Genomic DNA, 25,765 nt, shown 5'->3' on the forward strand with positions numbered 1-25,765 from the left:
TTCCCAACCAGGGTTACATGTAACACACGGACAAGACGAGAGAGCCGCGGACCTCATCCGACCTGAACATGAGTCACGTGTGTGGAGAGCAACGAACGAACAGTTTAAATAGGGTTCAGAGAGCGTTACGTCAGTAGGTTGGGATGTAGTTGAGTGATTTCAACACATTGACCCAGAGAAATACACAGTGCTGACTGAGAACACAAAACCCTTTGAAGGGTCCCGTTAATGTGTCATATGAGAGGATATTAAGGAACACAGGAACCATGGGGATCCAGTGGGAACACAGGACTTTGGGAACATAGGAATGATCCTGGTGGTAACGAGTAATACAATTGTAAACATTGTCAATGAAAAAATACTGTAATAATATACAGTAATAAATCAGCTGATAACCTGAAAGGGACATATTTGGACATGATGGGGTGTTGATGACGTAGGATTGGGAACCGCTGCACGGTGACCTTTGTGTTCCTCCAGCTGCTGTACAAATTACTTTCTAACAATAGTTAGGACAAAAAAACATATGTTGTATAAATATATTTTTACAGCAGTTATTTTTGTATTATGTATTGAAACATGTATTCATGTGATTAAACTAGTAGAACCACTCGTACGCTGTTCATGTGAAATCTTTAAGTAAGAAACGAGCAACAAACAGACTTCCTTGAATCCTGGTGATGTGATCAGATAATCACGTCCTCAGGATCAACTTCTAGTGTCAACTAGAGTTTACTGCCGCTTAATTCATCCGTACGGTTGCTGCAACACTTTCACATAAATGAAGATTTCAGTAAATCATTTTAGATTATGTTACAACCAAAACCATCGTTGGTATAGTCTGTACAAGGAACATTTATTATGTGTTCTATTTGTAGTGACCATAGGTTTGTATTATGTAATATTTGTTTAAAATATATATATGAAAACGATGATTTACACATACACTGTGCATGAAAGCTCAGTGGCTAAATGTAGTAGTTAGTGCATGTTAAGGTCAGGTGAACAGGAGATGCAGTACCTCAGTGTGTCCTACAGAGGGCGACGGAGCATCTCTGTCCCGTTTATGGCACAAGTGTCTTAAAATGGCTGCGTTACAAAAAGACATAAAAACCTAAATATCCTTTAAAAAAAAAAAAGAAACAGAACAAAGCTTTACGGATTGTCAGCGCCAACTCAGGAACAACTTGCACGAGCGCGATAAGTTGAAGAAGAAGACGCTTTGAGCAGAAGGAGTCAGAGTCGTGGTGAGATGAACACACTGCAAAGTCACTGACGTCACCACTCTCCACCGGAACAGCTGATCACACTTTATTTCTTTAGAATGCCTCAGATAGTCTGAAGGAAATACTACGCAGTAAAATGTACTATATTCCTATATTGAATAGAAACAAAAATACTTACACTTAAAATCTACACTTTATCTATCCATCTATATATATATATATATATATCTATATATATATATATATGTGTGTATATATATATATATTTAATTTGTAATATGTTAACTTTATAATACAAATTATAATCAGAATTACAGAAGTAATAATATAAAGTCTATCAAACATGGAAGCTTTAAAAAAAATGAAGACATAAAAAAGGCTTTTGGCCCGAAAGCAAGCTGTGTTTAAAACTGAAGGTTTGGTATCTGTGTGTGTGTGTGTGTGTGTGTGTGTGTTCATGTGTGTGTGTGTGTGTGTGTGTGTGTGTGTGTGTGTGTGTGTGTGTGTGTGTGTGTGTGTGTGTGTGTGTGTGGTCAGCAGGTGTACTGTTACGCAATGGACGTGTAGGAGCAGCGGAGGGGAAACACGGAGGAGTTTGCGCCGCGGGGCGACGCAGGAGATCACAGAGCCGTCTCTTTCAGGTCGTTGAGGTTTGGCATACGAGACCTGGAGGGGCGTCCGAAGCCGTGCCCGTTCTGGCCCCCTTTGATGCCCATCTGCTCCGGGTAGGGGTTTCCCTCGGGGCGGCCCAGGGCCGACGAGTGCCAGCCGGACTCCAGCTGTCCGGGCAGCGGGTAGGCCGCCTGTCGGCTCTTCAGCTGGGGCGTGCTGACCCCCGAGTGACCCCGGCCCTCTGGGAAGCCGCCCTGAGCGGAGGCCGGGTTAGGCAGCGGCTGGTAGCGCATGTCAGACTGCGACGTCTGGTTGGAGGACGAGGACGAAAGGTGCAGGAGTTTGCGCAGAGACTTCAGTGGCTGACTCTGAAGAGGGGAGGGATGACCAAAACATGTCGAACATCAAAAACAACATGAAGAAAATACTTTCATTTCTCTCTCTGGGACTTACAGGTGTGTGTGAATCGGACAGTTTCTCAGGAGGCCAGTCCTTGTCCCGGTCTTGGTCCCGGTCTCTGCTCTTGTCCCGGGTCCTGTGGCGGCTGCTCTGGTGACCGGAGGACCTGGAGGACTTCTGGATGATCGTGTCCACAGCCTCACTGGGAACCTTCCACAAACACATTGAGTTTAATCTCATTAAATACGAGCATGAGGGGTCCAAACGACGTAAAGGACAACAAGAGACACACAGAATGTTTGATACAGATTTCTATTGAAACCTCAAGAATGTACGGCGACATATTAGGTTAAAAATCTGTAATTATGAAGCAGGGGAAGGGGAGAATATACAAAGAAATTACCAAGATTAAAGCCATAAATCTGCTAAAAAAGCTACGCAATTCTCTTCGATTACGGTCACAAATTTGCGAAATTTTGCGAATTTTTTTTTTTACTTTGCATTCGGAATCAGCAATAAGGAAAGGAAATTCATTTTATCCCAGAAGTTTTTCAAGCAAATGTAGCATTTTAATCTCAGAGAACATCCGTGTTTTTTTATCTCGGAAATTTACGACAAATCTCTGAAATATTTATTCTGAATATTTCCCTCGTTTTCCGGCTTCGTGTTGACTTTTTTTTTAGCTACAATGACCTGAATACGCCGTCGTATTTGGGCCACTACAGGTTAAAAATTCAAAAACTACGGAACCGGAGGAACCGGAGGAACCGGAGGAGGGGAATAATATTATGAGAACATTTGCAAGAACCAAACTGATACTGTCGTGTATTATTCCTGCAGTGGACGACCAAATCAACTTATACTTTGCAATGAGATAAATCAATAAGAACATACTCGTGATTTTAGCCCTGAATCATCATATTATCATCAACATCCACAATCTGAAGAGACGTCGCGGTGAGCTCAGTCTGTCCAGAACAACATTCTGATCAGAGGACTTCGTCTCATACATGTGTGAGTGTGGGGCTTCTCCTTAATGTATCACTTTAATCTCAATATTAGGTGTTTTTCTCCTAAATTACGATTTTTATCTCCGAAATTCAGATTGTTTTCTCAGAATTGTACCTGCTCTTCCTCATTTTCCTTTTTCAACTTACAAAGGCCCAAATACGGCATCGTAAAGATGTGCTTCAGAAGTTATAATTGTTGTGCGTGTCTTGTTATCCTTTACACGTGTTGATTTATGAGGCTGGTTTGATGCATGAAGTCATTCAAATACAAATGAAAAATACAATAACATGCATCTGGTGCCAGAAAGCTCTTCTTGATTACGATTGGATGGTTGCATCACATCCTCTGTATGTGCATCTACTCTGAGTCTGACTGCCGGCTTCCTCCTGCTCCAGATCGCATTTTATTTGTGCTCCGTCATCAGCGTTGACCCCCCTCTCAGCATCCCAACAGACTGCCTCGTATATAAATAGAAGATGTGAGGGGAAGAAGGAGCCTCGAACACCTGTTTCATGCCGAAGCCGGTTCAACTGTTTGATCTTTGCTGGATCATCAATAGAAATCCGGGGTTAAGATGCACTGTGAGGGGGAGGAGACGTCGATCAAACGCTCCTGTTGTTTGTGAAGAGAAGTAAAAGCTGAGAGCGACCAGGCACACAGACTCCTAACATCTCACGAGCCGCTTCATCCTCATGACAAGCCGTCTGAAATCTCAATCAAACCCCCAAAACACACAACCAGCCGGATCCGTTCATGTCACGGCGAAGCATCATTAAAACTGATCAAATATCAATAATGTGAACATTTAAAACCAGCGCTTTGTTGGCGGATATGACCTGCACAGATGGATCTGACTGGTTCGTGTTTACAACTCATTATGAATGGATGAATTTCTTCCCCGATTTAAAAAAAAAAAACAAGCTTAGAAATGATTATTTGTGGTGAATGCAGATTATTTGTGGTGAATGCAGATTATTTGTGGTGAATGCAGATTATTTGTGGTGAATGCAGATTATTTGTGGTGAATGCAGATTATTTGTGGTGAATGCAGATTATTTGTGGTGAATGCAGATTATTTGTGGTGAATGCATGCGATGGCAGGCGGGGTGAGGAGGCGGGCGGTGTAAAAACAGCATGTACCATGGGAGAGGACACTACAGGGAGGACTCTCACAGAGGAGCTATGCTTTATGTTACTCTTTGGGCTAAACAGAGGGAAAAGACATTTCTTGATGACGGGAGGCCTTCCCTCAGGGACCTGCATCTGTAATACAGAGGCACATGACGGGTGGCACAAGGAAACATGATGCACACGACAACAAGAAGAAGACACGATAACACTTCTCCTCCACAGCCAGAGTTCTGCTGCAGTAGATGGAGTTTATAGAAACAGACGGATTTTAGGCTCCTAAAAGAATGAAAAAAAGACATAAAACTAATCAAGTAAATCAGTCCTTTAGGGCTAAGGGGGGGGGGGGGGGGGGCTTTAGTGTTTTTTGTTATAGTTAATTCAGATTCACTAAAGTCTCAACAACACAAACTCACGACCAGATGGAGGCAGCAGCAGAGCAGCAGCTCCTGTGTTGTGAGGTAGAATCAGTGTTCTGATAGACATTCTGTTAGGAGTCTAACATACGTCCACAGCAGAACATTACTCTGTTTCTATGAACTCATCTGCTGCAGTAGAACCCTGACTGTGGAGGAGAACCTCACACACACTACAGAACATCAGGACTGTGTCTTTAAACTCCTGCAAAGCAGACGAGGAGATACGGTATGTAGACACACAGCTTCACAGACGTCATGTGCATGAAGTCGAGCATCCAGACGTACGTAGCTTCCATCCTCAGAAGAACTGGACATACAAGTTACCATTTGAGATTTTTTCTTTTTCTTCTTCATTGCTCTGAAGAAACCCTGCTTCTCCTTTTCTTTGGACGGCTCGGGGTTCAGCACGACAGTATCTGGGCCGGTCCTGAAAAATAACACAAAGGCGACTGAGCGTGACGTCCCGGCTAACACTGTACCATACGTCTCAACTCCCAATGAGACCCGCCGATTTATGCTAAAGCCACTACGTCATGTGACCAGTGGGACATTTGCTCCACCATGAAATTGCTTCATAGAGCAATGTGCAGTGAACAAAGCCGTGTTAAGAACTGAATCAGAGGTACGGAGGCCCTGAGAAGCAAATAGGACGAAAACAAATATCTGGTGATCCGTTTTTTAAGTCTGATCAAAATGTTTTCTCTTATGATTATGGCGTAAACTTAATTTTGTTTTTCCATCTGTGAAACGTGGTGACGTTGTTTTCTTGCTGTAATACTCATTTCGGCCACAAGAGGCTGAATTGCATCACCGTCCCGTCTAACTATCTGTCTGCGTGTCCTTCGCATATCTCGAGAACCGTCCGTCAGATCTATTTAACGCTTGGCGGGTGTTTTGCTGGGGACCCGAGGACGTGCTGTGTACGTGCAATTTCAACATGCAACACATTCAACATTAGTAAACTTTGAATAAACGAGAGACAGCGCTGTGTGCAGCAGTGGGGGCGGGGCTTAAGGGCTCTGCAGGCTGAGTCGTGCGTTATCATCCTGGATTTCAACCGTCGCCATCTTGTTCTTTTGCAACCAGTGAACAGGAAGTGACCATATCTGGACTGAGGAGGAGTGACGTAGAGACGCCGTATACGTCTCTGGTAGAGACCTGTCAATCACTGTGTAGCCCCGCCCCTAAAGCATCCCCTGCTTTATGGTCTGTGTGACTCTAAATGGACCATCATTTACTTAATGAACATCATGCTGTATTGAACAAGACTTGAAACTAGAGATTGAGACCATAAACTCATGTTTACAATGTTTACTGAGGTAATAAATCAAGAGAGAAGTAGAGTCATTTTCTCATAGACTTCTATACAACCAGAGGAGTCGCCCCCTGGTGGACACTAGAGAGAATGCAGCTTTAACACATTTGGTAGAACCTGAGGTTGCGGCCTGATTTAATTTTGCTCTGATCTGTCGTTAGGGTAAACATGAATGCTTTTAGTCTTATTTAAAACATGGGGTAGTGGTGCACTACAGCCTCTTGTTGCCAAAATAAGTATGACAACAACAACAAGTAACTTTTCCACCTGTTTTTAAACACAGGAGAGAAAAACATTCTAGATCAGACTGAGGAAATAGATCACCAGAATCTCACTCTCCTCTCAGGGCCTCCGTACAGAGCAGAGACTCTTTTGCTCTGTTGCGGTTAGAAGAGATAAACACTCACCAGGGGTCGAATGTCGGCTGACGTTTGGAGTGGTTGGTCAAACCGCTGCCGTCACCCGACAGACCGGAGCTCCGGCTCTGACCTCTGCTGTCGTGGAAGGAGTTGTCTGGCCGGGGAGAAGGAACTGTTCAACAAACACAACAGAGACGTTCACTCACCTCTCTGATGCACAGAGTACAACAAACATTCCACAGTCTAGACCAACTATTTCAAAGCAACCTGTGGCAGATAATACACTTTATATTATCATATTATTACTGATATATTCAAAACTTGATTAACATTTTCTTTTAAATATTGACATGAAAGAGGGCGTTGCATGAATGTTTGGACTAAATCATTCACGTTAGTGACTCATAATACAGCACGAGTGCACTTCAGTTACCAAACAGAGAATTCAATGAGAAGAATAAAACCCTCTGACTTCTTCTCAAAGAATATTACATATATATATATATATATATATATATATATATATATATATATATATATATATATATATATATATATGTATATAATATCATTATAATATGTATGGTAAAATAAGAGATTTTGAAGACAGACTAGACTAGAGATTTGGTGCATCTCTCATAGTCGGTATCTCTTCCTCCTCTTTGATCACCATTAACTCAGAATGCTATGGGTCCCTTTAAATTGGGAAAATGGTCACTAAAGACCTTCTGGCAATAGATGAGGGAATACTTAACACTTACAGATCAAAAGGTGTTTTCAAACAAAGTGTTTTCTGAAACCCTGAATGTGAGCAGACGTGTGGATCTACATCGCCGTGACTAAACCCACCTCTGTAGAAGCTGCCCACCCTCCTCGGCATGGATTCGCTGTAGATGTTGCGGTTCTCTTTGGAGGAGCCCCCGTCTTCTGTTTGCTGCTCATGATATAAGCCGACCTTGAGTCACAACAGAAGAAGACCAATTAAAACCCCAAAACAAGCTTTGCATGCCTCTCCTACCTCCAGCTGATGATGAGGTTTTTATTTACCTAACAGAACATTTTAAAAAAGAGGCGCAATGATTTACAACCGGTCATTATTGCAAGAAATCTGCAGATTATTGTCTCAGAATCAAGCGGATGACGAGCTCGACTGTGCCGTCATTAAGTAGTCACACTGAAGAAAGGGGGAAGCAAAGCACACAGAGAAGATGAAGAGGCATCTGATGCAGAGAGAGAGAGAGAGAGAGAGAGAGAGAGAGAGAGAGAGAGAGAGAGAGAGAGAGAGAGAGAGAGAGAGAGAGAGAGAGAGAGAGAGAGAGAGAGAGAGAGAGAGAGAGAGAGAGAGAGAGAGAGAGAGAGCAGTTCATGACAGCAGTATCCACCCACATCCGCGCTCTCTGGGAGGACTGGATGTGGGCGAGTATCGGTGGGTGCAGGCAGAATGTCGGACCTCGCTTTTTTGCCGCTGTGTGTGAAAAGACGCTGTGTTGTCCCTGGTAGAGTCTCTTATTGGGGGTCTGCTGTGGGGGACGTCGGAGGGGGGGGCCTGCTCGCTCTGTTAATGGAGACACGGTGAAGCATGAAGCACTGCAGCACAAATACAAACACACACTCTATATATATACTATATGTGTGAATACAGTATATATAAATATACAGGTAACATGATTCACTGTATATCCTAACAAGGAAGCCACACTCTTCAACACCCGCCGGTCTGTTAATCTCTGCTGCTCCCACAAAACCTGTGAAATCTGGCTGAATAAACCTAAACATATTTTCAGACGCCACCAGAATAAAAATCCTGGATGCGTCGTCGTAGAGACCGGAGGCGGAGTTATCCAACACGGCCTGGTGTGGGCTTTTGATATGATTAGCATCATGTGGGCTAAAAGGCTTCCCTTCAGGTGGGAAGAGGTTTTTATCATGTGGGCTGAGGACTGACCCTGCTCATGTCTTCCTCTCTGGAGGAGCCCCCCGAGTGGCGAGGCAGCGTGCGGTGCTGCAGCTGCGGGGACAGGAGCTGGAGGCTGCTGGCTCTGGTGGGCATGCCCTGCCCCACCACCAGGCCCTCCTCCGCCGCGTGCGTCCTCTGGTGGTCCCTTCGGACGTACATCGAGTGGCGGTGCGGCCGCTGCTGGGACGAGAAGGGGCTGGTGTACCCCTGTCCGTAAGACAGAGGGTCGTGCGGTGCGGAGAGGGAGTGGGCGTGGCTCCTTTCCACGCCGCCTTCCCCCGGGTCCAGGGCGTCGGGCGACTTTGCCTCCTCCGAGGACTTGTGTCGGGCAGAGGAGCGCCTGTAGGACGAGTCCAGGGTGTTGCTCTCTCTCTCTGAGCGCGTGCTTCCTCTGCCGGCCGTGCCGGGTCCCAGCCGGTCCACTCGGCGGGCCGCCGGGCTGCTCGGTGCCGTGAGGTCCAGGCAGCTCGAGGGGAAATAGCGAGACGTGGGCTCGTCGGCGTAAAGGTGCACGTCGTTCAAGTTCCCCACCGACTTGGCGTCGCTGAGCGTGCCGTAGCTCTTGGACAAGTTAAGGTAGGCGAACTTGGAGGAGGGCGTGGAGCCGTGGGACTCCATGTAGCTGTGTCGACCGTGTTTCTCCCCCGATTGGAGCGTGTTGGTCTTCCCCTCCACGAAGGAATGGCGGTTCTGCTGCGAACGGAAGTTGGATTTAAGGTACTTGGCTCCGGGGCCGTCGGACACCTTGGACCCCAGGTCGCCCTTGCCCTTGGCCTCGCCGGGGCTGAGCAGGTGAGGCAGGTTGCTGCTGGCCAGGTCCACGTTGCACGAGGTGGCGTGGTTGAAGATCTGCGGCTGGTAGTTCTTGGGGTGCAGGGTGGGACTGAGGTTGATCGCCGTGGGCATGTTGCCGTTGAGGAAGCCGTCGTTGCTGGGGTGGAGGTCCTCGTGCCGGGGCAAGCTGGAGCACTCCCTGCTGCTGGAGCGGTGGCTCCCGGAGCTCTTTCCCCCGTGGCTCCTGGGCAAGAGCAGGCAGAAAGGACCTCAATATACAGGTACTGAACATGAAACCTTATGTTTTATGCAATCAACTGGAGGTCATTGTCATCATAGTCAAATTCCGTTTCTAGATATTAATGGCACCTTATCAGATCCAGAAGTATTCACGTGTGGTGTTCCACAGGGATCGATCTTAGGACCACTACTCTAATATATGTCAATGATAATAAAGAGGTCAGCGTAGATGCATTAGCATCAGTTATAGCTGAACTAATGTGTTTCTTCATTGAAAGAAGAACAAATAACAAAACTGAAGGCTTTTCTCGATGGAAAAGATGTTTTTACTAAATTTATTAAAGTACCAACAGTTTCCAATGACGGCTTCTAAGGGTCAGTTTACTAGCATGGGGCAAAGGAAGAACCCACACAATTTTGGGGCGGATGTGAATCACAGGGCGGATTCAGGCAAAATCTTTCACATCGGTAAACAAAGCGAGACTGGGTGTTTGGCCTCGGTGGAGGTCTGTACACTCTGAAGTGCTTTTGTAGTTAATCTTCTCATTAATTAAGTGTAATATCAGTTGTACTGATAATATGAGTAATAACCTGCCCCTAGCTAACTCAGGCACATTTACATTGAGGTGGAAACTGAAACGTTGATTAATGTGCACTGTCCCTGGTAAATAAATAAAATAGTTTATAGGTTGTTTTATGACAGAATGAAACCAAACCAAACAGAAAATGTCTGAGTCCTCTAACAAAGGGCAAGACATTCTGCACAAATGTCATGACTGCTGCAGATAATAACCCTCGAGGGGAGTCGTTGACTGCAAACGATCGTTCACATTTGCATAAGAAAAAAAATTAATCGCATTAACTTCTGCATCTGCACAACCGGGAGAGACGCATCACAAACCAGCCGCCGGAGCGCCGTGCTGACCTGCTGGGGGTGGTGTTGTCTCCGTGGTGAGGTTTCCTCTTGGAGGAGCGAACAGGTGTCGGCGTGGGCGGGCCGGGCCGCTCCACGAGCCGCAGGGTCTGGAAGGCGTGGTGGTTCAGGCTCTGCTCGGTGAGGAAGCGCTCCGTCGGGTTCAGCAGCAGCAGGCTCTAACGGACGAAACGACACACAACAAAGAGAGGCAGACCGTGAGTCCTACCGACACCCCGGACCTCACCAACACCGTGGAACAGTCATGCTGCTATGAGTCATCGGCATTATCATAAACGTCACGCTGCTGCTGCTTTTAATTGTGTCACCAAACGATGATGTGAAACACGATTTCTGACGTTTTTTTCCCTCAAATAAAACATGTTTAATAACCGTAGAATAATGAAAGCTGTTGGTTGTTTTGTTGCCTGAACCTAACTGTTGGTTTTGTTGCCTAAACGTAACTTTTGGTTGTTTTGTTGAATCCTGCATTAATGCACTGAAAATAAAGCTTGTGAACTCTTGAGTTTGTTTAAACTCATATTTATAGTGGCAGCTACTTTTCTCTGTTTCTCAGGACAACAACAGTAACTAAAACAGCTTTGCATTAGCAATCAGAAAACATATATTCTTTCAAATCAATATGTGAGCTCAACTGAAGAAGGCCCTGATGGGAAGCGAGAGAGAGAGAAGCCTGTCCTCGCTGCAGTCGGCCCTGAGATGACATTATGTTTGCAGTGACTCATTCTATCTGCTGGGGAAAAAAAGCGCAAGTGCACAAGCGCAGCCCACATTCTTGACACGGAGCTCCTGTTTACAGTGCAGGCGCAGCAATAACGGCATCAGCCGGAGCCGGGATGCGAGCTGAGAGATGCCGAAGCAGTCACGACGTAATATTATGAATAAAAAAACACTGTAATAATGATACAAAATATCAGATATCTAGATGTTTAAGATTTAAGATAAGAGGCAGAAATAAAAATCTCTGCAGATTCCCGACCTTCAGCAGGTCCAGCAGGGCTCCTCCGATGATCCCCAGGTATCTCCGCTCCAGCGTTTGGGGGTGATTCACAGCAGGGAACTAAAACAAGAAACAGTGGATTATAGTTCAGCAAAAAAATAAATAAACTGTGGCAACAACAACAAGTGATAAATGACAGAATAATGCAATAATGCTTTGTGGAAAAGACCGGCAATATCAGCCAACTGTGCTTAGTGTAATGAACTAGTTGTTGTGTTCTGGTGTGCTGCTCGGCCACACTGATAATATGTCTTTGTGACTTTGCATGTTAGCATCACTACTGTGTTATTGTGTCTTTGTCTTCTTGAACGTCACCCTGTAGACGCTGCCTCTCCTCCATCTGAACCACCGATCACTGACTCACACAATTTCACTGACTGTTGCAGTTTTTTAGTCACGACTAGCTATAACCAAGACCGGGACCGGAGTGTACCGAGACCAAAGACCAGACCACAATCACTCCTCACATTGATCCGAAAGAGCCACATTCTGAAAAACACCTAGAGAAACAGATGAAGGTTCCTCTTCATTCACCTCTTTTATTGCCATATATCAGTGGTGGCTGTCAGGGCCTGCAAGGCCTTCTCTGCTGGCCTAAACAGAATCAGCTATTTTTATAATTTAATAATTCTTCTTAAATACACTACATGTGTTATAATTTATAAAAATATTTTTTCCCATTATCTTATTTTCTCATTACACAGCTACTGTCTTCCTCAGTTCCTCTGCTTCAGTGCAGCTTGTTTTAAGTAGAGCTTTTATCCAATCAGAGTTCACCTCTGTGTCTCTAGGTAGAAGAGAGGCCCCAGGCCTGCAGACTCACCAGTGAATCCATGTGCAGGTTAAGTGAATGGGGACGATGTTGTTGATCGTCATAGTGTTCAACCAATCAGATCTTTAGTTTGACATGTTGGGCTTCTTTGACGTGTCAGAGCTGCTAGCTGGCCTATAAGTACGTCATCATTACATGCAGCTCAGTTTCCAGGTGCAGCTCTGCAGTGAGGTGCAGCGTGCGCTGTGATTGGTCAGTGGGCGAGCGCGTGACTATTGTGAAACAAAACTTAAAGTATCAGCAGAGGCTCAGTCGGAGAAGTAAGAGTTCAAATTGAAAGATATGGAAGAGATTATGAAATTTTTTGCATTTTGCTTGGTGTAGATTTTTTTTTTTTGACCTAGCTTTGTTTTTTTAACACTCAATGGCTGAAGGAGGAGAAATGGATTTGTGAGTTGGGATTTAACCGTTGGATTAAACTCTTTGTCAACAAAGAAAGGAGGATGGAGTTTGTCTTTAAGTGAACAGCATTTGGTAAATCAACTGCGTTTGTTTTTTTACATCTAATATCTGAATGTCCCTCGAGTGTGTAGCAGAATGCGTGTTCCGCTGCAGGTCTGCTGGATTGATTTGTTGCTTTGTTGTCATATGAATATATGTGACTGGTTCTTGTGAGTTTGTTGTTGTCATTGTGTTAGTTATACAGTATAGATTTGGACTATATGCATTGTCCGTTAATTACGAAGCATACCGTCATGCGCGGAGTTATTGTTTGTTAAGCTAGTTTAGCGTAGCCTCCCAGAAGTGCTGGCCTCAGCTGTCTTTTGTTTTGGGCGAAGTCCACGGAAGTCCACCGAAAACATTATATTTCCCACAATTTAAGTTTCTGCATTTTCCAAATGCACTAGTATTATTCAAACATATTGTTCGGTTCGTAAGTCTCGTACCGAACGGGTTAATATGAATATGTGTATTGTTACACCCCTAGAAACAAATAACCGTAGCTTGCGTGTCATAATGAGATTATTTGGTGGTGTTTCAGCTGCAGGACAGCACTGAAGGTCCAGGTATAAAATGCACGGCCCGCCACTGAAATATATACTGTATATGGGGCCTGTTCACATGTTGCAAAACTTGCATTACTGTACATTACATTACAGTCATTTAGCTGACGCTTTTATCCAAAGCGACTTACAATTCAGATGCTATCATACCGTAGGCACAGTACGGGAGCATTCTCTCTACTGGCCAGCAGGGGGCGACTCCTCTGGTTGCAAAAAGAAGTCAGATTGTATAGAAGTTTATGAAGTTGAACATCAACTAAGTTGAAGGAAACTCTTATATTTATTCTTAAAGAGCACCTCCAGACATTAACAAATACAAAATTCGTAAAATCCAATAGAAACCAATAAATTGCATTTTGTGACTATTTCACATACCGTGAGCCGTGAGACTGCGTTGGTCCCTGTTTTACAGTATTTTACTGTAGAAAAAAATGCTGGAATTCAGGCTCCATACCACCAATTTTTCCTGCACACATTAAGCAATGTTTATCCCCACTAGTGTCCCATCTTTAAAAAATGCAGCATTATCAAACAGAGGGCCTCATTAGTGGGTATTCACCGTCAGGTATTCACAGAGGGGCAGTTTAAAAAACTAATTTATCCTGAGACGTGGACAGGGAGGCGAAGGGGAAGTACGACCCAGGTCTGTTTGTACCACCTTATCACAGCCCCCCCCCCCACCCCCACCACCTCACAGAGCGTACAGGATGCATGATACAGCATGAGTCACTGTGATCCAATCAGTCACGGCAAAGCAAAACTCAGCCAGGAGAAGAAGAAAAAACAAAACAAGCAAGAGACAGAAAATAAATGAGGGAAGAAGAAAGAGACGGAAGGCGGTGAGGGGTCAGTAGTGAGAGGTTTTGTGGGTAAATAGAGGCGGTTTACCCGCAGCCCGTGGAAGCGAGGGTTGTTGTAGAAGAGCTTCATCTGCTCCGGCGGCAGGGGTCCCAACACCTTCTGGATGGTGAAGAGCTGGTCGATCTCGCTCTCTCCCGGGAACAGAGGCTGCCCGTCGCTCAGCTCCCCTAAGATGCAGCCTACCGACCACATGTCCACGGCCTTCCCATAAGGAGCCCTGGGACCACACATTTAAAATGGTGATGAAGGTCGGGCATGAGAAAAATAATGTGAGATTAGCTCCAAGGCAAATAGATTTTCCTCTATGTTTTAAAATAAAATGTTGTCCTTGCCACTTTTGTTTTTACAAAATAAATAAATAAAAACGACACCGGGCCAGTAGGTGGCAATAAAGGCTACGTCAACGATACTTCAAATACCAGAGAGGAAGATTCTGAGCATGCTCAGTGAGCTGATTCTTCTTTGCCGGTGTCAACAAATAGCAAACAATAGTAAAGAAATTGCTAATTATTTCTATATTATACAAATTTGATATGTGGTGCGATGACGAAAACTATATTTGATTCACATGTGGACGGACGACGAAGTGGAGTTTCTGCTGAGAGTCATTTTACAACATAAGCAGATGAAGACAAAAGAAAACGTTGATTGTGGAAGTGTCATAAAACGTGCATCTTGCATTCTCTCTAGTGACCACCAGGGGGCGTCTCCTCTGGTTGTATAGAAGTCTATGAGAAAATGACTACTTCTCTCTTGATTTATTACCTCAGTAAACATTGTAAACATGAGTTTATGGTCTCAATCTCTAGTTTCAAGTCTTCTTCAATACAGCATGATGTTCATTTAGTAAATGATGGTCCATTTAGAGTCAAACAGACCATAAAGCAGGGGATGCTTTAGGGGCGGGGCTACACAGTGATTGACAGGTCTCTACCAGAGACGTATACTGCGTCTCTACGTCACTCCTCCTCAGTCCAGATATGGTCACTTCAGTCTATCGGTTGGAAAATATTCTTTTTTTATTTTTATAACTGCATACATGTAGACGGCCTAAAACCATAGCGGACGTACCCGAGCAGGAGCTCTGGAGAGCGGTACCATCTCGTGGCCACGTACTCGGTGTAATTGGCATCTGTCCCCTCGGAGAGATTACGTGCGAAGCCTGGCAAGAGAAGACAGAGGGAGGCAATATAGTATAATGAGGAGCTTTATGATATGCTCTACATAATGAGACACCTACAAAAAAAATGACTGCAGCTCTCTGGACGCTCATTATGATTCAGAGGTGCAAGTTATAAAGCAGCTGAGTTAGAGGAAAGCTGCAGGAATACAGGAGAGATGATGAGCTCTCTTGTGACACGTTGCACTGGCAAAGATAGTCCCATTAATGCTGGATACTGTTTAACCCTTGGACATCACAAGGGACATGTTTGTGTTAATGCATATTGCATATACAGTATTTAGGCAAGTTGATCCTCAGTCTTTAATAAACTGTGTAGCCAAAATAGTTCAGACCCTTAAGGACAAAAATGTCCCCATTTAAACCACAGTGTTTGATCCCATTACAGCATAAAACCATTTATATGATTATATCACACTTTAAACTATACTTTTTACCATTTTTTATCAGATTGAGTCATTTTCTCATGTTTGTATTATAGAGATTCTACATGTTGTTCTCCTGGTGTCCACTAGAGGCATCACTGCTGTATTATAGAGATTCTACATGTTGTTCTCCTGGTGTCCACTAGGGGCATCACTGCTGTATTATAGAGATAATACATGTTATTCTCCTGGTGTCCACTAGGGGCATCACTGCTGTATTATAGAGATAATACATGTTATTCTCCTGGTGTCCACTAGAGGCATCACTGCTGTATTATAGAGATAATACATGTTATTCTCCTGGTGTCCACTAGAGGCATCACTGCTGTATTATAGAGATTCTACATGTTGTTCTCCTGGTGTCCACTAGAGGCATCACTGCTGTATTATAGAGATAATACATGTTATTCTCCTGGTGTCCACTAGAGGCATCACTGCTGTATTATAGAGATAATACATGTTATTCTCCTGGTGTCCACTAGAGGCATCACTGCTGTATTATAGAGATAATACATGTTATTCTCCTGGTGTCCACTAGAGGCATCACTGCTGTATTATAGAGATAATACATGTTATTCTCCTGGTGTCCACTAGAGGCATCACTGCTGTATTATAGAGATAATACATGTTATTCTCCTGGTGTCCACTAGAGGCATCACTGCTGTATTATAGAGATTCTACATGTTGTTCTCCTGGTGTCCACTAGAGGCATCACTGCTGTATTATAGAGATAATACATGTTATTCTCCTGGTGTCCACTAGAGGCATCACTGCTGTATTATAGAGATAATACATGTTATTCTCCTGGTGTCCACTAGAGGCATCACTGCTGTATTATAGAGATAATACATGTTATTCTCCCGGTGTCCACTAGAGGCATCACTGCTGTATTATAGAGATAATACATGTTATTCTCCCGGTGTCCACTAGAGGCATCACTGCTGTATTATAGAGATAATACATGTTTGGTATTTTAAAGAGTTAATTCAGATTCACCATAAGAACCTCGTACAAACACACGTCTAAACGTCACTACTGTAAAGGAAAGAGTCTAAAATACGCTGATGATCCCAAATCGTTTCATCCTAAACCAAAAAATAAATGCTGCAGTGAGACGTGAACCTCCTTCAGCAGTAAGTGTTTGGCCTATATGTCTGTTCTCTCCTCTCTTTGGCCGACACAGAGAGCACACAGCAGGTCTCCACAGTCTCTCGCTCCAGATTGCCTACATCATGTTGCCCCCCCCCCCCCTCCGTTAATGTTGTGGTGCTACCAGATTGAACCGACGTGCGATCAGCCTCTTGTTTTCCCAACAAGAATGAGATGAGGGAAAAAACACACAAAGCTTTAGATAACCGGATGAAGCACCGAGCTTCCAGCCAAATATAGGCTGTGTTGAAAATACTCCTTTTTACATCTTTGCCTTTTCCTTTTTATGACGGAGGCGCTCACCGAAGTCACAGAGCTTGAGGACGTCGTCGGAGCTGATGAGAAGGTTTTCTGGCTTTATGTCTAAGAAGGAAGAACAGATGGGGGGGGGGGGGGGGGTCATCGTTACATCATCACTCCACATGTTCATCTTTATATCATCGAGAAAAGAAATAAATGATTAAAATTCTCACATTGCCTTAAAAAACATTCTGTGAAAATTCACAGATTGTAAAGACAAACCATAATTTATGCATCAGATGGTGGATAACGGTGTCGTGTGTGTGTAGCTGGGTGGACCGAGGGCCATTTGGACGCCTGCTCTGTTGCATTCAGGGAGCCAAATAAACTCACACGGGCCATCTGGGTTTCCTGCTACTGAGTTGCCGAAAAGCTCGTCATCTCGTGAACAACAGAGTGACATTTAAAAACATTTATTTTACTACTTTGTCTGTTTACGTCTGTAGATTTCTCCTAAATTCACCAAAAATGACCATGAGATAACGCCTCATTTGAATATTTAAACATAACATTTCAGAAAACCTGTAATACAAAAAAATAATCATCTTAATGTGAGTAATGAAGTGGTGAAGTTTCATGGTGACATCTATGAGTTCATTCTTTTACCCTATTCACCTGTAGTGTCTTCACTCATAACGTTCAGAACATTTCACACTGAACATGTGCAGCGTTGCTTCTTTCTCTTTGTTAAAACAGAAGAACAATTGAATTGAATACAAATCGGAGCACAGATGGTGAAGTGGTAAATACCGCCCTCTGTGCACGAGCCTGAACGTCTCTTCTCTCTCAAGTGTTTTCATTATGTGTCCTAATAAAGTAAAAACAAAAAAAAGGTAATAATTGAGATTTTACCTCGATGAACGATGTCGTGTTTATGGCACCAGTGAATGGCTCTGATTAACTGGTAGATGTAGCTGCGCGCTTTGTCAGTCGGCACCCCGTTGGGCAACTCCTCGAGCAGCTCCAGCATGTTCTGAAAGAGGAACACAAACAACAAAGAGAACGACCACGTTAGGCCACGGTGACCTCTGAACCCAGAGCCGTTAGTTTCTGCTTCCGTCACAATATAAGAGTTCTGCTCCTCTATGGAAACAGAACTGACTAGAAGTAGAGAGAACTCAAACATGTCTTTAGTGCAGAATAACACAGTTATAATGACATCAATCATTAAAAAGAAAAACACGCAAGTTGAATATCTGTGATAATCTATTTTACAAAAATTGGAAAACAATGGAATCTATATATCCAACATGTTTCCAGGTGTTGGAAGGAGGCTCTACCTGTTTATATTGAACTATTTACACTCTCCTCTCCTCTCCTCTCCTCTCCTCTCCTCTCCTCTCCTCTCCTCTCCTCTCCTCTCCTCTCCTCTCCCTTCTCTGTGTTCACTTCCTGCAGTTCAGTCAAAGTTTCTCTGATTTGTTGTCACATGACTGTTGGTCTTAGGAGAATCAATCATGACTTCATAGTTGCGTTGATGAGCTCAGAATTTTATGTTTTTTACAGAATCTGTTTAAAGCAAACGGTTTATTTGAGGCGATATTTTTATTATAACGTAGAATAAAAATGTTTTTGATGAAATATCACAATATTAAGCTTTGTTTTGGTTGCTTTTTTCACTCACATAATGAGGTTTTTACAGCCTCTAGCTGTGATTAACGGCGTTGTTTTGCGTGTTTTGGGGTTCAGAGGGTTGAAAGATGAAGAGGCTCACCTTCTCCACATACTCAAAGACGAGATACAGCTTCCCTCGTCTTCTGAACGCCTCCTTCAGCTCGACGATGTTCTCCTGTTTGAGGGTGCGGAGCATCTTGAGCTCCCGCAGCGTCGTTTCTTTGACCTCCTCATTTTCTGATTGGACGTGAGACAGAAGGCGGAGTCAGGATCATCGTGTGGTGATGAAGACGAGATGAAGATGATGAATTTCTTTGTCGTCCACTTACCTTCGCTGTCCTTGAATTTCTTTATGGCCACGATTTCATTGGTGTCCTGCAAAAAAAACAAAAACGAGAGAAAATCTATTAATGCTGCTGTTTAAACGTCTAAAATTAGGGTCATGTTGACCCAGAGCATAGTCTGACAGGCAGAGGACCAACTACCAGGATCCTAGAGACCCAGAGCAGCATCTGGCCGGCAGAGGATGTCGTGGAAAAGAAGTTCAGACCGGACTAGTTGATGAAGTCTAAACTACTGTTCCCCAACTCTGTTCTTATTCTATACTTAATACCTTTTGGTGTCCTGATTTCTGAACGCACTATATTCACACTAGTTCTCAATATGCGGAAGTCATATAGGTGAGTTTCAAACATTTAGATATATTGAAACAAATAGATATAGTTGACGGTGCTGATGATAAAATAAACTCCAACAAGGACCAACCGCCAGTGTTATGATAAAAAATTCTGCAAAAACAATCTTTTGTGACTTGTTAATAAGCATGAGTGACACGAAACCAAGAGACACTTCGTCCTCCCTCCGTGGAGTTGTCTCTGCGAGAGACGCCTCCCGCCGCTAGCCCCGTTTCTCGACATGTCCTAGTTAGGCCCGGTATTTCTGCCGATGGCTCAGAGCCGTGCTCCAGTTCCCCCCCCAGCATCGCACAACTCCACCGTGGATCACAGTGAACAGTGAGCTCCTCCTCACAGCACCGAGGAACACAAGATGACTCACGGCAGGGTCAGCTTCTCCAGAGAGGAGACGGAGCGTTGCACTAATGGAGGAAATCAAAAGACGATCAGGAGCTGCAGCTCACTTCAACGAACCGAGACCAGAAGTCTAGAATATTGTGTGTACATCCAACTCCTCACTTATGTGTGCGTGAATGCATTATTTAGAGATACTGAGTAAATATTTTGAGATACTAAGTCATTATTTTGAGATATTACGTAACCCTTCCAGGATCTTTTTTTCCATCACATTGGTAGAAATGGTCCTCCATAGAAAAACCACCCAACTAGTAACTACCACTTCAGAGACCCGAGTTAACCTGTTAGAGCTCACATGACATGAATCATTCAAGTCACTTCAACCGCAGGAAGGAAGTCATGTAAAACTAATAAAACTATTTTCAGATACTAAGTCACTTGCGTTCGCGTTAATCTCTCGTTTGTTAACATTCACAGTCGATAAAGTTTGGCGGTGTACAACGTGAGCACGTTTATGTGCAGCAACGCCGGCTGCTCTCAACCTTTTTGTTCAATGATTTATTTTAAGCTCTTTAGGAATTCCCATGTGGCGACGGACTCTGAGGCTCATTTGTGTGGGAGAGAAAACACCAAGCTGTGTAAATTATTATTTACTATGAACATGTTGTCCGTTCTCCCACGACCTGACACGGACTCAAACACCCGGGTCAAACCGGGACACCTGTTCCACACCGCCTAATGTTCAGTATCTACGTACAAGATAAACAGAGGAAAGTCCATTCATAAGCCGAGAGAAAGCTGAAGTAAAATAAATGATGTGGTCCATTAGGTGTTAAGTTTCATGTAATTAAGTTGAAAATGAATCATAAGTGCTGCAAACTAGTCATTTAAACTGGTCTTCAATCTGAGAGAACGTTGATTAAGTTGTGATTAAACACAGTGGAGACACAGACGCATCAGTTTTATAACTATGTAAATATCACCCACTGGAAATGATGAAAAGAACATAATTAATCACTAAGTTATTCATTCATTTCAGAATCCTGTTGCACAGTTAGTCAGCAGTCACATCAACGCCGTCACTATTTATTTTCACCGGGTCTGAAGTGCTTGTTTCCAAAGTCCTGCAGCGAACTGAGCCACTGAGCCACTGAGCCACTGAGCCCAGCATTAAGAGGCACGGAGCACAACATGATCAAATGAATGACGTCAAGATCTCGTGTCACGTCTCCATTCACACCGTCCAAATAAGGAGCTCAAAGACAAAGTGCTCGGCTGTGAGACGTGTTAATAACAACCCGGTGGCTCTCTGGGAGGATGAGCGCTGAAAGACGACAAAGACTTCAGTCGCTGGCAGGGAAATAAAAAAAGGACTTTACATGTATTTCTGTTGCCCTCTGAGCATCTCTCCACAGCAGGATGCTGAAGCAGCACTTCAGGTAAATCAGAGGGCCTCAAAGTGACGGTTTAACGTTGGAATGGACTTCAAAGGAGCTGTGATAAAAAAGGTGCAAGAGCAGAGATTCTCCTCGATTTGTTGACCGTGTGTGCTTTTTAGCGGACGTTAGCGCATGTGAGCGTGCCGCGCTGGTTAGCTCGGGGTCGCCGCTCAGCACTGCTCTCATACGGCGGTCAGAGCTGAGAACGGCGTCACCGACCGACGCCGTCGTGGAAACGAAACACCAATCCTCCTGTCCCCCCCCCCCCCCCTCATGTAAACACGGTTAGCGCTGTTAGCACATTCGCCGCAGTTTGCACCGTTAGCTGTTGTTAGCACCGTTGGCTAATAAACACTTAAACACTGTTAGCTCTGTCAGCACTGTTGACGTTGTTTGCACTGTTAGCACTGTTAGCGCCGTTAGCTCCTAGTTACCGGCTGAGCCGTCGCCATGTTGAGAGCCGAAGAGGAAATAAAACGCTAAATGTTTGTATAGAGAACCTGAAACAATGTTGCTTTTTTCCATGAACACATCACTTCATATTTCTTCTTTACGTTCTGTTATATCCTCTATTATATTTATGGTGTTTTACTTTAACTGTGACGTATTCAAATTGTGCTTGTTTTAGTGTCATCATTTTAGTGTTTTTATATGCACTTCCATATTTTTTGTACTTTAATCTGTTTAAAGAGTAAGTTTGCATTCCATTTGCCTGATATCAGATCACCTTATTTTTACATTTTGATATACGTGTACAGGGGCTTTTCTGATTTAAGTTATATATATATATATATTAAGTGTCAGCTTGAAAAATGCTATAAAATAAAATAGTTATAAACAATTATAATTATTGTATTTATATTATATATTTATATTATTTAATATTTGTATTATTATTATTGAAAAAGCCCCCATCCAGTGAGTCACAAAGGTAAAATCAACAGGTGTTTGAGTCTTCAGAATTATTCTCCATCTACCAGGAGACGTCCGTCCTCTCTACGTCCTCTCTAGATCCGTCCTCTCTACGTCCTCTCTATGTCTCTCTACATCCTCTCTACGTCCGTCCTCTCTACGTCCTCTCTATGTCCGTCCTCTCTACGTCTGTCCTCTCTACATCCTCTCTACGTCCGTCCTCTCTACGTCCATCCTCTCTACGTCCTCTCTATGTCTCTCTACGTCCGTCCTCTCTACGTCCTCTCTACATCCTCTCTACGTCCTCTCTACATCCTCTCTACGTCCTCTCTACATCCTCTCTACGTCCGTCCTCTCTACGTCCTCTCTATGTCCGTCCTCTCTACGTCTGTCCTTTCTACATCCTCTCTACGTCCGTCCTCTCTACGTCCGTCCTCTCTACGTCCTCTCTATGTCCGTCCTCTCTACGTCTGTCCTTTCTACATCCTCTCTACGTCCGTCCTCTCTACATCCTCTCTACGTCCGTCCTCTCTACGTCCGTCCTCTCTACGTCCTCTCTATGTCCGTCCTCTCTACGTCCTCTCTACGTCCGTCCTCTCTAGTTGCTCCGTCACGTCTCCTGATAGAACCACATCGTGCTCCACTCAAGGTGACCCAGTTAATGCTGGATGTGAAAGTCCTTTTTTTCTCTCTGCTGTCCCAGTTTCTGTTCACTGGGAGCAAAAAATAACTGTTCCCTTCAAAGGGGGCGGATGGACGTCTTCTTTTTCTTTTTTTTCCTCGTCTAAATAAATCTTGATGTTTCTGACAGCCACTCAGCTTATTTTGGAGGAATCAAATTTAAGCCAACCGACATCAGTTCTATTATCTGTGGGAAAAGCGCCATCGGTTATGCAACCTAAAACATGACGCTGAGGCGATGCTAAAATAAACGATATTTTAATAAAAAGGAACATTTCTGATCAAGACGGGACAAACAGGAGAGGACTGGTGACTCACTTGATGCTGCTGAAATACTGACGGGCTTAATGGATCTGGTCAGTTCACTAACTACTCACTTTAGGACCAATGTTTGGTATCTTCATGTATTCATGCACATTAAGGAATCATCTCCAGAGACTGACGCAGCATTTTCAACGAATCACACCATGTTTAGAGACCGCTATCTGTGAGGTGGACTTCTGAGCACAACTGTTTTTGTGCAACCAGTGAACAGGAAGTGACCATATCTGGACTGAGGAGGAGTGACGTAGAGACGCCGTATACGTCTCCGGTAGAGACCTGTCAATCACTGTGTAGCCCCGCCCCTAAAGCATCCCCTGCTTTATGGTCTGTTTGACTCTAAATGGACCATCATTTACTAAATGAACATCATGCTGTATTGAAGAAGACTTGAAACTAGAGATTGAGACCATAAACTCATGTTTACAATGTTTACTGAGGTAATAAATCAAGAGAGAAGTAGAGTGAAGAACCCTTTCATAAACAAATTGTCCGTCTTTGTGAGACACTCAGACGTGTTAACAGTGTTCTTATCACTGAGGTATTTGTGAAAAACTAAAATCTAACTCCAGCAGGTTCTCCAGAAAGCTTCACAATAACAGAAAAAAGATGAAATACAATAAATAGAATGCATGACATCAGACGGGAAATAAAACCCACTGAATAATAATAATAACAACATTAATATTAAAATCAGCACGTATACATCAGTAAACTCTGCAGCTGCATCAGAACGTCTCCGCTCTCTTCTTCTCCGATATCTTTGACTTTAAACCATCAAATAACGGTAAAAACAAACATCCGTGGAAGCTCTGTCTCTAAATAGTAAATCCACATTTAGCAGGATGATGTTTGGTGCGTCAACAGGCCTTTGTGTATGTTTCCTATCGCTGAATGGATGCATGCTGCCTCCTCATTGGCTGAACAACGCTCACTAAGAGCGTCTCTGTGTTGGCGTCCGTCTTTAACCCTCGGGGGGGTTTCTGTGAACCTGAACCTGTGCCAGGAAAATACGAGGCCTGCTGCCACACCGGAGCCTCCAGGAAGCCTTCACCGTGAGCAGAGTCCTCTCGGCATGTGACACACGTGTTCTTCCTCACCGGCTGATGAAGACGATGACTCATGTAGATCACGTGACGCTCTGAACTCACATGTATTTAACGGGGTCGATGATGAGACGCAGGCTGTGTTCACAGTTTGAATCGTTCTCTGCAGAGTTTTCTACAGACTGAAAACAAAAAGATTCTGTTTCTTCTCACACGTCGACCGATGCGTCGCTGTGAAGACGAACAAACTGTTAAAGTTTCATGCATCACATTAGCGTCTGTTCCCAAAGAGCATCACTGATCAGAACCGGAGGAGAACTACCGTCCTGTCCAACAAAGACTTGACTTTAAAATGCTGCTGTCGGTTTATAAAGCACTGAATGGTTTAGAGCCAAAATACATCTCTGATGTGCTGCTACCTCATGAACCATCCCGACCCCTCAGGTGGTCTGGGACCGGTCTACTTCCTGTTCCCTGAGTCACAACTAAACATGGAGAAGCAGCGTTCAGCTGTTCTGCTCCACAGGTCTGGAACAAAGTCCAGAAAGCTGCAGGTCTGCTGAGACCCTCAGCTCCTTTAAATCCAGACTGAAGACTTTTCTGTTTGCTGCCTTTAATTCAACCACATTCAAGGATATTAATCAATTTACTGCATTTCTGCATTTTACTACTGTATTTCATTTCTTACACTGCTTTTTAGTGTTTTAATGACTGTTTTTAATGTTTCAATCAATGTTCTTGACCTTGTCCTTTTCTTTTGCCTCATGTTTTGATGCTTTCAATGGTTTTATGTGAAGCACTTTGAATTACCTTGTTGTTGAAATGTGCGATACAAATAAACTACTGATACCTTACTGATCTACAGTAACATCTGACTCCATCACTTTCTAGTTGACAGTCAATTTACGATTGCACTGCTTCAGTTTTCAATATCCAAAACTCTTTATTTGATTATTTATATATAATATACAAATATATTATATATAAATATATTATATATATAAATACAAATCAATGTTTATATATATATATATATATATATAATATAAAAATATATTTATAATATATAAATATATAAATATATAATAAATACATGTATTATATATATATATATAATAAATAAATATATATATATAATAGATATATATATATATATATAAACATATATATATTATATATATGTTCAGAACCAGAAATGTAGCGTAACTACATTATTTCAAACACTTCTTGTGTTCTGCAGCTTTTCTCTTGTTTTATATTTATAAATATGAGAAAAAGCTGAACGACGCAGCAACAAACAGAGAATCATTACAATGACGGTAAAGAAGATGTAAACTGCTATAAACTGCTGCGTGGATGCTGATATATGTCCTTTGATGTCGTCCTGGAGACTCTTCATTCTATATGGAAAGCCCAAAGTGCCATTAAACGCCTCAGTTCTCACCAAATTCATGTTATTCGCGGCGTTTTTGACCAACAAAACGCCGCTTTTTACGACGCTCTGCTGACGTTTCTTTACGCCGTTTTTCCGTACGGTAATGAGCCAGTCAGCCCAAACCCAGCTGTGCTCCAAAGCAAAAAAACTTTGAAATCACT

General features: G+C 43.4%; 1 protein-coding gene across 1 annotated transcript in view; it reads right to left on the minus strand.

Annotated features, from left to right (window-relative positions):
- Positions 1-1,482: 1,482 nt before the first annotated feature.
- The window catches only part of LOC306694557 (cyclin-dependent kinase-like 5), a 33,968-nt gene continuing 9,685 nt past the window's right edge, over positions 1,483-25,765 (minus strand). Inside the window, exons 3-18 of the mRNA XM_079157461.1 lie at positions 19,069-19,114; positions 18,840-18,976; positions 17,978-18,098; positions 17,129-17,188; positions 15,143-15,233; positions 14,099-14,288; positions 11,354-11,434; positions 10,366-10,532; positions 8,415-9,444; positions 7,920-8,024; positions 7,319-7,424; positions 6,518-6,641; positions 5,120-5,222; positions 4,389-4,511; positions 2,292-2,447; positions 1,483-2,206 (exon numbers count right to left, since the gene is read on the minus strand). Coding sequence (XP_079013587.1) covers positions 1,847-2,206; positions 2,292-2,447; positions 4,389-4,511; positions 5,120-5,222; positions 6,518-6,641; positions 7,319-7,424; positions 7,920-8,024; positions 8,415-9,444; positions 10,366-10,532; positions 11,354-11,434; positions 14,099-14,288; positions 15,143-15,233; positions 17,129-17,188; positions 17,978-18,098; positions 18,840-18,976; positions 19,069-19,114 — 3,000 coding nt within the window. The 3' untranslated portion in view covers positions 1,483-1,846. The remainder of the gene's footprint in view (positions 2,207-2,291; positions 2,448-4,388; positions 4,512-5,119; positions 5,223-6,517; positions 6,642-7,318; positions 7,425-7,919; positions 8,025-8,414; positions 9,445-10,365; positions 10,533-11,353; positions 11,435-14,098; positions 14,289-15,142; positions 15,234-17,128; positions 17,189-17,977; positions 18,099-18,839; positions 18,977-19,068; positions 19,115-25,765) is intronic.

Source organism: Pholis gunnellus (assembly GCF_910591455.1).
Source record: "Pholis gunnellus genome assembly, chromosome: 4".
In the NCBI taxonomy this organism is placed as follows: Eukaryota; Metazoa; Chordata; class Actinopteri; order Perciformes; family Pholidae; genus Pholis; species Pholis gunnellus.